We start from the raw sequence: 17,882 nt of genomic DNA on the forward strand, positions 1-17,882 counted from the left end.
AGGACGTTCACATAACAATATGCAGAAACAACATAAACAACTTTTGTATTTACATGTAGATCTGCCCACTATAAAAAAAAACGAAAGAAAATGCCATAAACATCAAGCCTACAGTGTTCTGTATGCATGTAGATTTTACGATAATTTACCCATTTTCCATAATGGACGCGTCCGTATCGTAGTTTCGTAAGCTGGCGTGCGCATTGGACCGGAGAGCTCATGAATAATTCATGAGGCGGGCGGCGTACGTCGGTGACCCGCGGAACCCGGTCATTTTGAGCAAATGCGAATTTCCACCCCAAACTTTTCCATATGTGTACAAAAACGCAAAATTGACCATACAATTGTGATTTTTTGCATGGTCAGCCCCCCCCCCACTTTTGGCTCAGCCCCCCCCCCCACTTTGAAAACCGTTCCGCGGCCCCTGTAGTGGTCTAGTGTCATACACTCGAAAGGATGGGGTGCTAGTTTGGCGCTTTTAGTGCTTGTGGAGTGGCTGCCCTTCGGAGAGTTGGGTTTTTTTCAATGAACTTTTAACTTGAATCGGCTGCTCGAGGTGCCGTCGCTGTGTAGGTTCCTACAAGTGTTAATTCTGTTGAATTATCACTTTCTCATCAGAGCGGGTGGATACTGCTTATATATATATATATATATATTATATATATATATACATATATATATATATGTAATGAGATGAGGCGAGGCCAACTCAACAGATGACGCAGGACACCATTATTTGCTTTAGCTTTCGTCTTTTAATTAAGACTTCGTCAGAAGCGTCTAAAAAATATAAGGAGATACATCATTTATATCATTATTATTTTAATTGAATTAATTATTTATTATTCATTAATTTATATATCTGTTCATTCATTAATTTGTCATTATGGAATATATTCAACTTGGTGATAATTCATTGATGTGAAAAACAAACTTGGATGTTGTATCTCCTTATATTTTTCAGACGAAAGCTAAAGCAAATAATGGTGTCCTGCGTTATCTGTTGAGTTGGCCTCGCCTCATCTCATTATGTAATATATATACAACTCAACAGCGATTGGTAGAAGTAAACTTATCATCACACACACTATATATATATATATATATATATATATATATATATATATATATATGCGTAAATAAATCAAGCATTAACGCTAGACGTAGCTTCCAAGTATCTCTTTTATTGCGAGCTTTCGGCCAGTGGGGCCTTCATCAGGCCTATAATGCATTGAAACAAACAAAATAGAACAAAACCATACAAATAAAATCGTAATAACAACAAAGTAAATAATGTGTAACAAAGGGTACAGAACAGAAGGGTTACAGTAAGATAACAAAAAATAACAACAGAGGGGGTAATGGCTTATTAAAACGAGATGGTGGAATACAATAGAAACGATTGGGAAACTTAAGTGTGTGGAAAGACAAGCATTGAAATTAACTTTGGTTTCTGTTCATCTGGAGGAGTAGTAGTCTTGTGTAGGTAATACTGTGAAAAAGGAGGATAATGTTTCAAGTAAAATGACAACTCGTTTCAATATTATTCTATATCTTGTATTTGAGTACATAACTATATTGATAAACGATGTTTCAATCATGGCAATAGAACAGATAGACAATAAATACCGCTCAATCATCTTACACCGAGAATCATACTGGATCACCACTCTACGCACCCTCGCCCCAAACGGAATCAATGTTGACAATTAGAACCAATGACCCATTGCATGCCCCCACACACGCACATTCACTTCACCTCACTTTACCTCATACCTGCACACCTAGTCGACACACTCTCCATGACACTGGAACTATAGGTAACCACTTTCGTACTTAATATATCTGATCTTGTATATACATATTTATATATATATATATGCATAATATGTTTGGTAATTATTGAACCTCTACATACCTTTTCGACCAATTTCATTGTTTAATTTACAGTCTCACCCGCCCCAACAGGCCACTTCATATAGTTTTATAGTTACGTCTCTTTACCCCCATACAGTTTGGTATGCTTAGTATCTTGATCACTTGATTATATCTGATTATTTGATTAATTATTACGATTTCTTTGCTCCTTATGGCTGTATGTTTACTTAGTTTATTCTGTTCATTATGATGCTTACCGCTCAAACATCAATATAAATTATACGTATATATTTTCCTGCGCATGACAATGTACCTTTTTATGTCAAACTCTCAAACTATAACTTGTATCACCAGTTACTTGAATACTATGTAAACAGATCAATATAGTTATGTACTCAAATACAAGATATAGAATAATATTGAAACGAGTTGTCATTTTACTTGAAACATTATCCTCCTTTTTCACAGTATTACCTACACAAGACTACTACTCATCCAGATGAACAGAAACCAAAGTTAATTTCAATGCTGGTAAATACCTTGTCTTTCCACACACTTAAGTTTCCCAATCGTTTCTATTGTATTCCACCATCTCGTTTAAGCCATTACCCCCTCTGTTGTTATTTTTTGTTATCTTACTGTAACCCTTCTGTTCTGTACTCAACCCCCTCTGTTGTTATATTTTGTTATCTTAGTGTAATCCTTCTGTTCTGTACCCTTTGTTACACATTATTTACTTTGTTGTTATTACGATTTTATTTGTATGGTTTTGTTCTATTTTGTTTGTTTCAATGCATTATAGGCCTGATGAAGGCCCCACTGGCCGAAAGCTCGCAATAAAAGAGATACTTGGAAGCTACGTCTAGCGTTAATGCTTGATTTATTTACGCATATACGTAGAACATGACGCGCTGCAATACACGTTGTGCAAAGGGCCCTCTTCCTTTATATATATATATATATATATATATATATATATATTTAAATGTATTTTGCATCATGATATTGTAACTTTAGGTGTTTTTTAATCTTTTTTAAACAGGATATTGATGTAAAACAGGGATTCAGCGGATCTTTTCATCATGTATAAGTATTTTTCTAATAGAAAAATTACACCGACACACATGTTTACCTATAATCAAAACCTTGTCTATCCCATTTTCTTCCCTCTCTATGATTTTTCTCCTTGCCATCGTTTTCCTCTTCCTCCTTGTCCCTTTATTTATTTATTTCTTTATTCCGTCCTTCCTTCCCTTTTTTCGTTCTTTTTTCACGTTCTTTTCTTTTCCCTTGTCCCTTTTATCTTCTCGTTTATTATTTTTTCCCCTTTGACAGAGCTGATTTACCGACGATATCCAAATAAGTGGCAGGTGGGTGTTTCACCCACCCACCCCCTTACCGACGGCCCGTATGTTGATGAATCTTGCTTGTAACTCACAGATGAATGTCCATATTGTGTAGGCTTATGCATATACATGTACACAAGCACATTCACCTGCCTAAACACGCCAATTCTATTCAATCTTGGAACATTATTATGAAACAATCATATTTTATTCAAATTCTGTACACGCTGACACCCCTTCGCCCATAAATCCATGATTGTCATTTTTTTGGTAAAGAGGCAGTTCGTATTGCAAAAGCTTGCAAAAGCTTCCAAAGTTCGCCATTGATTGAAACATTAACATAAACAAATATAAAACACTCCTACGTGTACAACATGAAACATTAAATCTAGTCTCGAATCGGGATCAAAGTTCATCAATAATTGAACGTCAACATTGCACACATTATTTTCGAGGAATAAGCAGACATGAAAATGCCATTAGATCAATCAAGGAGTAGATGGTCTTTATTCGAATGAGTAAAGTAGACAGCTCATTCATTACATAATGAAAAGATCTGGGATTTTAAAAAATGGGGTCGAGTAAAGACTGGCTCGAATATGTCGACTAAATTTTACCTTGTAAGAGCGAACGCAAGAATCAACAGAATAAAAGCTCAAACACTCGTCCCCACTGGCTCAGGTGCAAAAAAAAAACCTCTATCTGTGTATAGGCAAAAAGAAACGTTTGTGAATTTAAAAACAACAACAATAATGATAATACTACTTATGATAATGATAATAATAATGATAATAATAATAATAATTTCCAATAGCTCCATACCAGTCTACGACTACTCATAGCGCTACACAATTAGTATTACCCGGTCATTGGATTCATAGCATTTTAGCAACCTGTTAGGCGCACACTTGCTAATAAAACCAAACACAATGACGGTTGTTTCCGACCGGTACCCAATTAGCACATGGGGAGAGTGGCAAAGTGTGGATTGACGCCTTGCCAAAGGACGCTATTATAGGCCATGGTGGGATTCGAACACGAGAGGGAAGAGTCAGAACCGCTACACCATGGCGCTTTCACATGCTTGTTAATCAATTTCTAACATTGGATTTGAGAATCACAGTTGAGTGTATTGCAACGGAGACCAGGATTCTACGACATAGCAAATCTATTGACAATGGCCGTCGAATCACCAGCTTAGAGGTCCTTCTCTAAAATTAGTGAACCGGGACAGCAGATTGTCCTAAGATTTATTTTTTTATTTATTTAATTTATTTGAACAGACTCCTTTGATTCGGAGGCACTTATGATGCGTTCATCCAATTAAAAAGAAAACAAAATATATACAATTAATAAAAACAAGCAATCAAAACAACATAAAAAAAGAATTATCAATCCCTTTACCCCAAATGTAACACACTACTCAGACCAGGCTGAAACAGAGAAGATATATACAGGACGACACTGCTGTATTGATTCATCCATTTTCGACAAAGGCTCTATTGCCATGCATGACGGGCTTTTAACAATACATTGTCAACGTTCCAGAAAGCGTCTGCAAAGCGTTGCAAAATCTTCCTCAGACTTATAAAAGTCGTCCATTATTGCAGTCTAAGGGAATTGATATTTAACTGAAACTTTCTATGGTCGATATTTCCACCAAGATCTATATATTTTATCCTATGTAGTTCCATGGCTGCTAATTCACCACTCTTTCTTGAGTTTAAGCTTCACGCTGAATAAATCATCCAGAAAAAAATGATTACTTTAATAAGGAAAATAATGGGAATAAATATCGTGACAATGATAATGTGATCAGCTGCAGAGGGCCAAGCATCGCCTCACCGTATTCCGACCACTGTTCCATTATGTAAGTTTGATTTCGGAACGATGTGATCTTTTCTGCAAACCAATGTTAATGTATGATGTAATTCACAATAAACACTATGATAGTCATGATAACAAGGTGCGATCATCCTATTTTTGAGCAGGCTAGGTGTACCTACTAGTTGGGTAAGTGTCATTAGGTTGTTGGTCTAAGGGCGGTTGGACTGAACTCTGTATTTTAACTCTATTAATTTGTTTAGGGGCCATTTTGCAAGTCCGTGGACCCGGATGGTGTCCATCTTCTGACAACCCCCTCCAGGGGTCTGATGCATTCTAGTCCCATGGTAATGTCCTGATTTGATACAACAGTGGCAGTGTGTATACTCAGCGTGGCAATAGGTACATTTTTAGTAGCTGAACCGCTTCGTATGTCTATATTTATATATGGTGAATCGTAATCAAATGTTTATCTTGTGCTTCAATGCCTTCAGTCACTATCTGGTCAATGCGATGATTAAATTATACAGAGTGAGTCAGAAAAAATGTCCTATTAGATGTTGAAGTATAACCATTCAATCATTGATTCATTGATATAACTCCCCGCATTATTTGGTAGGATCTTCATATAGGGATCCTTGCACGCATGACTGAATACGAGACAATCTCCCAAACGTCGTAAAATTTCATTTGCGTCAAGTTGCTGATGAAGATGGAAAAGGTAATTGATGGCACGCCAAAAGACACCTACCCATACTCCCTCCATTACCCACACAACAATAAGCTTCATTTACACAACAAAAAGCAGTTTTAACATTTCGTCATTTCCCCTTATCTCATTGGTTATTTCTTTCGTTGATCAGCAATGGCCATTTATCCCATTGTTTAATTGCAAAGTGGAATGCCTGATATGGAAGCAATTACTTAAGTTAAGCCGTTAACAGGTGTGTGTGGATGAGGGTGGGTGTGTGGGAGAGTTGATTTGTTCTGTATGTATGTATGTGGGGTGCTCGTGTGTGTGTGTGTGTCTGAAAGGATAGGTAGGTGTCTTTCTGCCTGCACACATTTTTTTCACACTTTGTTTGATTCTTCAACCAGCAACTTGGCGCAACTGAGATTTTACGTCCTTCGGGGGATTGTCTCGAAGTCACTCATGCAAGCAAATATCCGTATGAAAATTGTCCCAAAAATATGCGGGGAGAATCACTTTATCAGGGGTGTTTCACAAAGATTTAAGTATGACTTAAGTTGCACTTAAATGCCGATGCACACATGATATGCAACGCGCAATCTTATTGGACAATACACAGTAGTGCGCGTCTTCTTGGCATGATCTGACAAATGCTAAGTCATATTTAAATCTTTTTGAAACACCCCAGGTCATATACAGACAAGACATCTTCAAAGAAATGGGGCATTTTTCTGACTCATTCTGTAGATTACATGTCACATTCTACCTCCCGAAAAGACATCCATAATGTTCGTACAATGATAGAAGCATCAGTTTATATCGCACCTTGGTCAAAGTAGATTATATTTACATAAACGTTAACATTATATTCAGATATTGTAATAGAACCTTTAGCTCCATAACCTCAATCGCGCAATTGAAGCTTGATCACGTGGATTCGTGAACCTTCCCCTGCATATTAGTCAGTCTTACCACATCAACTTGTGATTTACAGTGGCGGCACCAAGAGGGGAGGGGGGGGGGGGGGCTCGGTGGCTTTTCTCCCCAGTCAGGATCGTTGCCCTCCCCCCCCCGAAATTTGGAAAACTTAATGCTGTCAAAAGCATCATACTCAAACTGTAAAGTGCTATCAAACACTCATCAAATTTTGAAAATGTTTTCATCCATTCAGTATTATCTCTAAACAATAGTGGTCATCAACATAAATCTTTCAGGTCATTATATAAAATTCAAAATTTCGCACGCGCTTCACGCACGCAGTGGATGTTGAGTGATATATGATTTGTTCAATAGGATAACATGGGGCTTACAAATCCAGTGTTAAAGTCAATATGCACAAACTATTCTTCTCGGTATTCGTGTTTTCATTATTCGTTTTAGTGAGATATACTGCATGTTTATAATTACCAAAAAATATTAAAAAATCAGCTCGTACTACGTTTAGTATAACCCATCTTCTTCATGGTTACAGAAAGTGCTAAGAACGTCCAGTTATTATCTCAGGATATAAAAAATACTCAGCTCGCGCTTAATGAGATATCATATTCACGAGTCACTGCAAACAGTCCTTAACAGGTTCCTTCTCAAGTCAGAAGAGACTATATTCAAAATTGTTCGTTGCGTTTCGCGCTCGATTTCATGAAAAAGGAAAAAAAAATCGTGTCCGCTCCCCCCCCCAAAGTGCCCCCCATTGCACCCCTAGTTTGAAAATCCAGGTACTGCCACTGATGACTGATACACTACACCATGCCATCCCGTTAATTCAAACACACCCTAAACATTGTGTATACAACTAAACTGTTTTTTTTTTACTCCTCACAGTCATCAGTGTAAACCAGACGCTGCAGCGGTTGTCTTCTATGACGAATGGATATGGCGTTTTTGCTGTCTGGTAGTTCGTATTGGCTGCTGACGTTTGCCATTGCTCTGATGACTGCAGGGTACATGAAACGGTTTATCAGTCGTCCTCGAAATCTCCCCCCTGGGCCAACAGGTCTGCCTTTCCTCGGTGTTGCTTTGACAATCTTCAGGTGAGAATTTAAATGCGGGTTTTGACGCTACATGACCTGGTCGAAATCAAAGTCTTAGTAAGCCCCTTTCACAAGCGCTCGCTTGATTGTTTGTGACCAGCTGGCTACGATGTAGTCAAAGCACAATCACTAACGGTCGCAAATGAACGCAGTTCCATTGTGAAAGCCCCATCAAGAAACGTCTTTACATTAACTTTCATGTGCATTCGATGAATTTCAAATCTTGTGACTTAAGTCGGCCAATACATGTAGAGTAAAATAGACTGATGTGTTAGGCCCTGACATATACATAAAAAAGCCATAGACATCGCCATGCGATACATGGTGTAGTTGAGAGTGAGGGTGTGGTTTACACACACATAACACTTTTTTTTTATTTAATGAATCGTCTTTCATTGTTCTTTAAAGTAAAGTAAACTCGGGCAAGAGCTTTCATAACACTTGGAAGACATTTGTATTTTCTAGATCTGACCCTCTTGCACTGTTCTCATCATGGGCTGACCGGTACGGGGATATTGTCTCGTTCAATGTCGGACCGTCTGTGTTAGTTATTTTGAACTCTTACCATGTCGTCAAAGAAGCCTTCAGGCACCCAGACCTTCAGAATCGACATCGAAGCCAATTGATGAAAGAGATATCAGGAGGAGAGGGCAACAATGGTAAACTATGATTTTTTTTTCCAGTAGGAAATATGGTATCCTTGATCTTTACTCTCTTAATGAATATATTGCAATCACCGCCATCATGGCTGTTGTCGTCGTCATCATTACCATCCACCTCTTCAATGATAATTAACATCGTTATCATCATTATCAAATTCATCATCAAAATTAGAGAATTTTTTTATAATCGCCATCGTCATCTTACCCGTATAAATCTGATTCTGGATTTTCATACTATTTGCGGTTGCTATGCGATAATGATACGGACTTCTCGATGTGCCTACATACACAGTGCATTCGCAAATACCAAATAGCAGTGCAAGTTGCATGTTTACTGTTCTGGCGAAGGACGTCGATAGGTCAGGCAATGTAAGCGATTTTTGGCATTTCAAGTGTCTTCCACTTCACTGACTATACTACGCTAGGAACACTAATCAGACTATTATGACGTACATGTAATGACGTAGCGGTCCAATCACGAATCGGCTTATGTTCTGTTGCAGGTATACTGCTGTCCGATGGGGAACGCTGGAAGGAGCATCGGAATTTCGTCCATTCCGTCTTCCGAAATCTTGGCGTGGGTAAGAAGAGTTATGAAGAGATTGTTGCAAAAGAAATGCAGCAACTTGCTGATGCCATTGATGAAAAAAGAGGAACACCGTTTGACCCGAACATCTTGTTTGGTCAAGCGGTGGCCAACATCATCTGCTCTATCGTTTTCGGGACACAGTACAAATACAGCGACAAGGATTTCAAGCGCGTAAGTCGCATTGTCTATAGTTTATGCTTCTATTAAAACCAACCCCGTACCCCAATTGATCTCGTATGCACTTAATCATGGCCCTGGGAAGCGGGGTTGTTACATGTGTTATTCACCGCAGGTCGCATCCCCTGGAAATTTGGTAGGTATGCTAAATATAAATTTTACCAGAATTACCTTCTTTTTCTAGTGAAAACCTTTTTTCTAATATCTGTAGTTTTTTTTGCTTGTCAAATTCCAGAACCAATATGACCTCCATTTCAAAAATAAGAACAGCATACCCTGTCAATTATTTTTCTTTTTTTTTAAATGGTTTTATGCCCAATTCCTTTAGACGATATCACGCCGAACCATAGAATTTGTAATATCTTAGCAATGTGTTTCACCCTTAACGGATTCGTAAAGCGTATTCGTATTTTTTTTGTCTTCAAATTACAGATATTGGAGCTTGTAAAGAAAAACTTGGAATTATTTGGGGCTGCCGCATGGATAATCCTCTTCCCGTTCCCAGGTATATCAAAGATCCCTTTCGGTAAGGTCAGAGACATCGTGTCCAACACAAAGGAGCTAAACAAGTTTGTCTGGAAACTGATCGAATCTCATGAAGCGACCTTTGACCCCGATCAGCAGAAGGATTTGATCGATCAGTACCTGTATAAGATGCAACAAGCAAAGGTTGGTCAATAATTCATGCTACAGTCACATTTTCCCCTACGGCGAGTCGCAAACAGCTGTTTATTCATTTTTATTCAAACGGCTGTCTTGATTTACCATTTTTCGACAAAGACATCTTGGTTGTGAACAAATTTTCGGCATTTCTCCTCGATGTGTTTAAGATCACATGCTCGATCTTTAATGACAATCTTAAGTCAAAAAAATTGGAACCAGTGGGATTCGAACCTGTCATCTACTGCTTGCCGGGCAGCGACTCAACCACCAGGCTATTCTGGTTCACGGCTAAGTTGCGATGAACTGGAATACAAATACTCTCTTTCCTCTTCGAGTAGGTAGCTTGTATTCCAGTTCATCGTGACTTAGCCGTGAACCAGAATAGCCTGGTGGTTGAGTCGCTGCCCGGCAAGCAGTAGATGACAGGTTCGAATCCCACTGGTTCTAATTTTTCTGACTTATGATTTTCATTAAAGATCGAGCATGTGATCTTAAACACATAGGAGTAATGCCGACAATTTGTTCACAAATTATTATTACCTCCTATTAAAGCCTCTTTATTTATTAACATCTTGGTTGCTCTTTGTCAGGAGTGACATTTGACAATACATTCTCTATGGTTTATAAAGCATTCGCGGTGCGAATACATATTAATGAATTCACCGAAATAAAATGCCAAAAGAAGGAAAAGGTAAATCATCGTGTAACATTCGAGAAGGTAGCTTGGTTTATGAGCTTTAACTAAAAACAAGAGACCCAACTAAAAAAAGGTGACTCCAACTAAAAAAAGAAGGTAATGTTCGGATAAACTTTTACTTAAGTTCGTTGAAGATATACACAAACATACACCAATAAACAGTCGCTTGATGAAGACTCGGGCACTCCCTATCAAGGCCTCAAGGACAGGAGCACAAGCTAGTCCGAAGACTAGGGAATGAGCCCAGAGAATATTATTCCCTTCTTATTTATACTCGAAGGGGAGATGTTCACCCCTTGGGATCTATCTGTATGGAAACTCTTCATGAGCAGACAAAGGACATGTTTGGAACATAGGAACTAGACGAAGTAATGAATAAAGGAAGATTACTCTGAGGGAATCTACTGTATGCCACTCTTGAAGATGGGGTTTTGCTTATTTTAATGTATTGTTAACTACAGGTTTATATCACTGACTGAATCATTATATCCATGGTCTAGTGATGTATAACTTAAATATAAACATTGCAATGAATATTGTACTCTTACAATCGCTTTATAACTTTCTCAATGTAGGGAACAGATACATCATTTACTCTACGTAACCTAGAAGCTGTAATCAAAGACCTATTTTTTGCTGGAACAGATACCACAACGAACACGCTCAATTGGTGTATCCTTTTCATGATGGTTCACCCCGATATCCAGTCACGTGTCCAGGACGAAATCGATCACGTGATTGAAAGAAACCGCCTCCCGAAGCTCGACGATCGACAGAATCTCCCTTACACGAACGCTGTGTTAATGGAGGTAAGTTTAGGATGCAAGAAGGGAAGGTCGGGAGGGTAAATTGCCAATTCATCTACTGCCAACTCGTCCACTCACCACATGGTCTACTTTCATTTAGTCTAATGCCATTCCATCCATCAACATTTCGTCTAACACCCATTTGGTCCCATTATCACTTTGTCTCATCACCATTTCGTCTCATAACCAGTTGGTCTAATATCCATTTCATCCATTTCAACACTTTAGACCGTTAGACCAAATGTTATCTGGACTAAATGGCTATTGGACCAACTGGTTATCATTCGGAATGGCATTAGACTAAATAAAAGTAGACCATGTGGTGAGTGGACGAACTGATGGTATACCAAATGAAAGTAGACGAGTTGGCAATTGGACACATTGATATTAGACGAAATGGAAATAAACCATCAGGGGGGGGGGGAGGCATTCAACCTAATCAACAAAATCGATATCTCTTCCACGTTTTGACTAATTGCATTTCTTTCCGTCTTCTGTAGTAGATGTTTAAACAAAACATTACCCTTTTTAATGTATTAATTTGATTTAGCCTCAAGCATTTTACCTAAATCAAAGTATGACAATCGACTGGAGTGATTAAAACCATGACAGTGGCATTTTTGTTTATCTTCATTTTAGAATAATTTGTATCATTCCTTTTTTTTTATTCATTTATTAATTTCTGTCGTTGTTTATGTAGCTTTTTTCTATTTCCTTTCTCATTTTGGGTAGAGGGAATTCAGGAACGAAGTAACTAAACAAATGCACCCTTCTTATTCTATCATCGACATGTGTTGTTTATACTAGATTCAAAGGAAGGCTGCTGTACTTGCACTAGGCGTTCCCCACGTAGCAGCTGCTGACACACAGGTGGCGGGCTTCACAATTCCCAAGGGCGCCACCATTGTTTCGAATCTGTACAATGTTTTCAATCGAGAGGACCTGTGGGAAAACGATGATTTTCGACCTGAAAGATTTCTTACTAAAGATGGAGAGTTCGTAAAACGGGATGAGTTGATATTTTTCAGCAGTGGTAAGAATTTATCAAATAAATGCTGTTAAGTTAAGTACCAAACTTTCCGTGATATGGGAACGAAAAATAAATTTACGAAATTTAAACGCAATTTTCAGGTACCTCTGAATTTATGAAAAATACTTGAAATTATAGCGAAATCCAATGAGAAAAACGTGCATTACATGCCTACCAATTCTGTTCACAATATGTTGCATGCGTTTTATTTGCTTCATCATTGTTGGTACACGGAATCAGCTTTTCTAAAAGGCTAACAAATTAATTCATTGTCGTTACGTTATGTCACGTGTCATATAATTATACACATATGTAAATTATACATGGGTTATAAAACAATGGTGCCTAAACGTGACGAACACCTCTTTAATAATATTTAATGATGTAAAACCCTTTCTTTACATGAATACTAAGAACATTTTATGATTACCATTGCCAATTAAGACATAGTGTACTAGACACAATAAAAATATTACATGTTGGTGAAATATATTTGATTAAAATTACTAAATGATGTAATAGAAAATGTTTCCGAACGTTTTAAAAACATGTTTTGATAACATTATGTGCCAGCTGGATGTTGTTAAAAATATTTCATATTTTTGTTTAAACCCTAACAATATTTCCTAGTGATCGAATAGCGATAACATTACGAGTGTCCCTATGGAGTACATCAATGACACCAGCTTATTTTGACAGCATGTATTTATTTTAGTTCATTTCATGCTATACGATCCGTTCTAGTTTATTGTTTCATGAAATCTGTGTCTACCTGAAATTCCATAATTAATCGTAAATAATCAGATAAAACATTCTTTGATTATGGTTTTTGCTTACCTCCTACTTCCAATTTGCAATTAAACCAGATGTGTAAAAATGCATAAATATCATGAATTATTGTAATAATGTTTGCTAATTGGTTTTGAATGATCATAATGAAATATCTGGTTCCAGATGAATTTTGAAAAGCATCTATTTATAAAAAATGAAAGTTTGTCTTGGATAATATAAATAGACCCCATATTTGATAAAAATATTTTCTTTCAGGTCGTCGGATGTGTCTCGGTGAACGGCTAGCCAAGATGGAGACATTTCTTGGTTTCACAAGTCTCCTGCAAAAATTCACCTTCGGGAAACCAAACAACTCACCACCGCTCTCTCTTGCCGGAGCTCTGGGAAGCACAAGGAACACCATATCGTATCTCACCTGTGCCACCCCAAGACAGCAAATTGTGTAGGCCGCAGCATTATCCGATAATGTTCCAGTAAACGCACACACACACACACGCACACACCCTCACACACCCTCGCACACATCCTCATACGCACGCCCACACGCGCACACAAACACACATTTACCAACACAAACTAAAACACAATTACACAAATATTGTAGATGGGTGACAAGTTTATCTTTAAACGCAAAAGTGAGGACTTGTGTGTAATGTCGTATTAATCACTAGGCTCCTTTGTTGGCCACTGTATACACATATCGTGTGCGTATCGTGGCGTCACAAGTCCCTTTGATTTTACTGGCAATCTTGATGACGTCAACAATTTCCTTCATTTTGATTGGCCTCTGAAAAGGAGCTTGGTTGATGACAACAATAATGCATAATGCAAAAGATGGTACGAAGAACGCCAATTCTAATAAATACTAAAAGCGAAAGAACAATGTGTTTTCCAGGTGCTAGTCGAATCTTGGATTCTGTTTTTAACATCGTGGCTTATTTTTAGAGTTAAGGAATCGAGATTGCAACTCAAATAAATTATTGAGGTTTTGAATCGATTTAGTGATCCATTGGTCCAAGTGCTTGGCCACACTGGACTTTTTATTATTAAAGTGTGAACATGACCTGGATATCAGTAGAGCATTATTTTATTCATTACTCCGGCAATGTAAGCAAGATAAATATTGTGTATACTTGCGGAGGAATCTGGATTTGGCCTTTTAACTTATTGGTTTAATTTGGAGTTAATAAATGAAATAAGAGTGTAACTCTTCTGATATTTTACAATAAATTTTAAATGATTGGGCGTGGCTTATTCAAAGCTGGTTTCCACGGTGATACTACACATTACGGCATGTTTAATGCCCAATTCCGAAAAAATCTGAACATTTCCTTTAGTTTGATGTATGATTTTGCTTTGATCCAGCCGGGGGATCAAAGTTAAGAAATAAGGCACTTTTTGGCTTCTGGCCGTTCACCTATGAAGGACTATATCAATATTGCGACTGCGATGTGCGACCTGATTTTTTTTTGGTGACCTGAAAATGAACAATTTTATGGACTCTTATCTGCTTCTATGATTATTACCCTTTTACACACTCTTTAAAATGTCAATTCTGATTTATTTTGTAATTTCTTCCCTTTTTAAAAATATTGTTGGCTGTTAGTTTTATTTCAACAACATTAGGACTATATGAATAATGCGAGTGCGATGCGCGAGCTATTATTTTTTAGAAAAAAAATTGAACTGAAAATGGACCATTTTGAGGACTCGTATCGGTTTTCATATTTATATCTCTGGTAAACACTTTTTAAGATTTCATTTCTCATTTCATTTGCATTTCCTATCTCATTTAACTTGAATAAGGAAAAATGACAAAAATTTAGTGATATCTCAAATGATGGTAAAATAAAGGAGGCACACCACATGCGATCGGCTGTGGGAAGGAGTAAATAAAAAGATAAATATATCAAGTACAAAAGCAGAATCATGAACATGTTCATGAACGTGTAATTCTATTTCATCCTGGATTTTTTTCTGTCCACGCACCTGTTTGTAGCAGTTTCAGAAAGAATACAATCTACTATTATGTCATGTTTGGACGCAGTGAATCAACATACATCCACTCCATGGCTCTGTAAGGTGACATGAGCTTGCAGTAATACATTCCTGCAAGATTCACCATTGGAAAATCCTCATCTGTGTAGAGTGAAGTGGAAGTCACCTACGAAAGGAATAAAAGCAACGAAACCAGAGAAATGAAAGAAATATTACGTAAGGACCGAAATTCAAAGATTATCGAGCGTCATGCAAAGGATCTGCTGCGTTAAATTTCAAGTAAACATCAGAAGTTGAATACACGATTGGGGAAAATTTCCTTTTATACATCCTTAAATAAAATGGTTCATATGGGGTTATATGTTCGTCCCGTATTTGGAACCATTAAATGTTCCCTAAAGGCCTGTATTCTACTATTAACAGCAACTCGAGGGGGTATAAACCACTTAATGTTCTGTGGCACATAAAGATCATTTTGGGAACCCCTTTTTCTCGAATGTTCCAAATATGGCATAAAAGGGTTCATATTCGCACCTTTTTTGTAAGAGTGAAATAAAAAAGGCTGTAATTACACTAACCTCGAGTGATCCATTTCCTTGCGTTTCATACGTCACGTAGTTGGAATAGACCCATTCGTAGAAATTAGTTGCGTTCACATCATCGCTGAAAATCATCTTATTACCTTTTGAATCGTATCGTGATCGGACTATTTCTGGGAGGGCGTTATAAGCAGAGCGGTAGGCTTCCTTTTCACACACAAAATATGAAAAAACGGATTGTTAATAACTTAACAGGAGTTAAATTGGCATTTACTTTATAATTTTTTATAAGCTAGGTTTACCTAATATTCGCCATAAAGCAAACATGCATGTTTTTGGGGTAAAATATCACCAAATTTATTTGTATGAAAACCAGTGGCAGATACATATAGAAGCACATCCGGCGCGTACAACCCCCCCCCCCCCCTCCTTTGACAGGCACAAAAAATAGGTTATAGTGTATAATACGCAAGTGATGACCTTTCTTTGGTAAGATTTTTCCTGTGCAAAATACCCCCCCCCCCCTTCTGGAAAATGCTCGATCCGTCCCTGGTGAAAACTCAAAAGTTATCCTCGTTATATAACTTTTAGCCATTATACAAGGTATCAAATACCTTTTTAAATAAATTTGGGGTAATTTGTTAATCAACCTTTCACGTGGAAGATGGTTGAGTGCCGGTCCGTTTATATTATCGAATCAGATGGGATGTTATTTCATTTTCTGCTGTAGCACTGGTTAATTTCTAATTTAGATTTTTATGTTTGGATTACGAGATGTTTTTTCCCCCTGTAATTAATTCACCATTTACGAAATTTCAATAGTAGTGGTTTGAGATTGGAATCAACATTCAAATTACTTATTGAAAAGTAAAAAATACAACCAGGCCACAGTTTCAAGAATTTGTCTCTTTATAGTCGAGCCACCATATCTTAGCGAAAATGACCAGCTGGTTTTAAACTGCCCCAAAACTGAATGGCATAAGACGTTTCTTGTTTCAAGGCGGAAAGCTATAACATGTATAATGGAACAAGTTGACATCGTTCATCCCTCCTGACACTTCTCTTACTACCTTCAAGATAAAGCTTAGGACCACATTATCTCATCACCTATTATAATTCCCCCTTACTGCATGCCCCCCCCCCCCACCATCCTCCATCCCATTTTTTGTTATATTTGTATACACGGCAAAAACTCTGGTGTTGATTTAACACCAGCCCATAATCTACATGTATATATGTCCACACCAAAGAAGTGTTAAACAACACCAGCTTCGTTTTGGTCTAACACCAGATAGGTGTTTATATATACAACACCAATTAGTATTAAAACAGCATAGGTTTGATTCAAAACTGGTGTTGTTTCAATACTTCTCTGGTGTGGATATATATAGATTCCGGGCTGATGTTAAATCAACACCGGAGTTTTTGCAGAGTAAGATGTAATTTTGTAGTCGTACCTTACCTTGTAGGATTGATTTATGTTTTCTTTTACATATGTATTCGTTCGTACATTGTATGTTTGTATTTTTTAAATGTATCCACTGGACCCCTCAGAAGAACAGCCTGTGGCTGAAGAGGGCCATCCAGCCCACGAGTGGAAAATAAATAAATAAAATAAATCACACATTTTAGAATCTCTTGAACTTAAATACTGACTCTTGATTGTAAAATTGGACATAAACGAACTATATCATGGTTTTAATCACATTGTAATTTCATGTCTTAATGCCATCTGTAAAAGGTTTTGCTGTTCTAAATCATTTTGTCCCACTCTCATCATGAATTCATAGTTTATATACTCAGCTGAGGGTTAACGCAAAGCAGTGACGTCATTCTGCGTGCAAGTACTATTAGAAAGGAGTTTCATCAGGGTTGAATGTACTAAGTCCAGTGGATAGGATAAATGTCTGACATTCCACATCTGCCAAGAAAAGGGTACCTCGACCGGCTCATTTTAAAAATAAATCAGCATTTAGGAAGACTACACCTGACGGGATCAAATTCATCACTTGAAAGAGTAAAATGGCCCTAATTCTTCCGCCAGTAAAAATATAGTTCCATAGTGGTGATATATCTTTCCAATTCGGAAAAAGGAAGTTTAGTAGGTACCCTCCCTAGAATCAGTGTTAGGTTGTCAGTCATATTCATTCATTTTTGTCA

The 17,882-nt window shown here is 37.5% G+C and overlaps 2 protein-coding genes across 8 annotated transcripts in view; one reads left to right on the plus strand and one right to left on the minus strand.

Moving 5' to 3' along the window:
• Positions 1-1,738: 1,738 nt before the first annotated feature.
• Positions 1,739-17,371, plus strand: LOC129267050 (cytochrome P450 2J4-like). Of its 2 annotated transcripts, XM_064103748.1 has the most exons (10): positions 1,763-1,820; positions 2,347-2,409; positions 5,312-5,450; positions 7,561-7,769; positions 8,235-8,428; positions 8,935-9,191; positions 9,630-9,866; positions 11,133-11,366; positions 12,171-12,396; positions 13,441-17,371. In XM_064103748.1, exons 4-10 carry the CDS (start codon positions 7,606-7,608, stop codon positions 13,629-13,631), a joined length of 1,503 nt encoding a protein of 500 aa, XP_063959818.1. In that variant the 5' UTR covers positions 1,763-1,820; positions 2,347-2,409; positions 5,312-5,450; positions 7,561-7,605; the 3' UTR covers positions 13,632-17,371. The 2 variants fall into 2 exon arrangements, with proteins under 2 accessions (XP_063959817.1, XP_063959818.1); XM_064103747.1 differs by lacking the exon at positions 5,312-5,450 and having other exon boundaries at positions 1,739-1,820.
• Positions 13,784-17,882, minus strand: part of LOC129267048 (uncharacterized) — a 99,990-nt gene continuing 95,891 nt past the window's right edge. For all 6 annotated transcript variants that reach the window (XM_064103742.1, XM_064103741.1, XM_064103745.1 and 3 more), the window contains 2 exons: positions 15,762-15,929; positions 13,784-15,349 (listed from right to left, as the gene is read on the minus strand). In XM_064103742.1, coding sequence (XP_063959812.1) covers positions 15,212-15,349; positions 15,762-15,929 — 306 coding nt within the window. In that variant the 3' untranslated portion in view covers positions 13,784-15,211. The remainder of the gene's footprint in view (positions 15,350-15,761; positions 15,930-17,882) is intronic.

The sequence above is a fragment of the Lytechinus pictus genome, chromosome 8 (assembly GCF_037042905.1).
Source record: "Lytechinus pictus isolate F3 Inbred chromosome 8, Lp3.0, whole genome shotgun sequence".
NCBI lineage: Eukaryota > Metazoa > Echinodermata > Echinoidea > Temnopleuroida > Toxopneustidae > Lytechinus > Lytechinus pictus.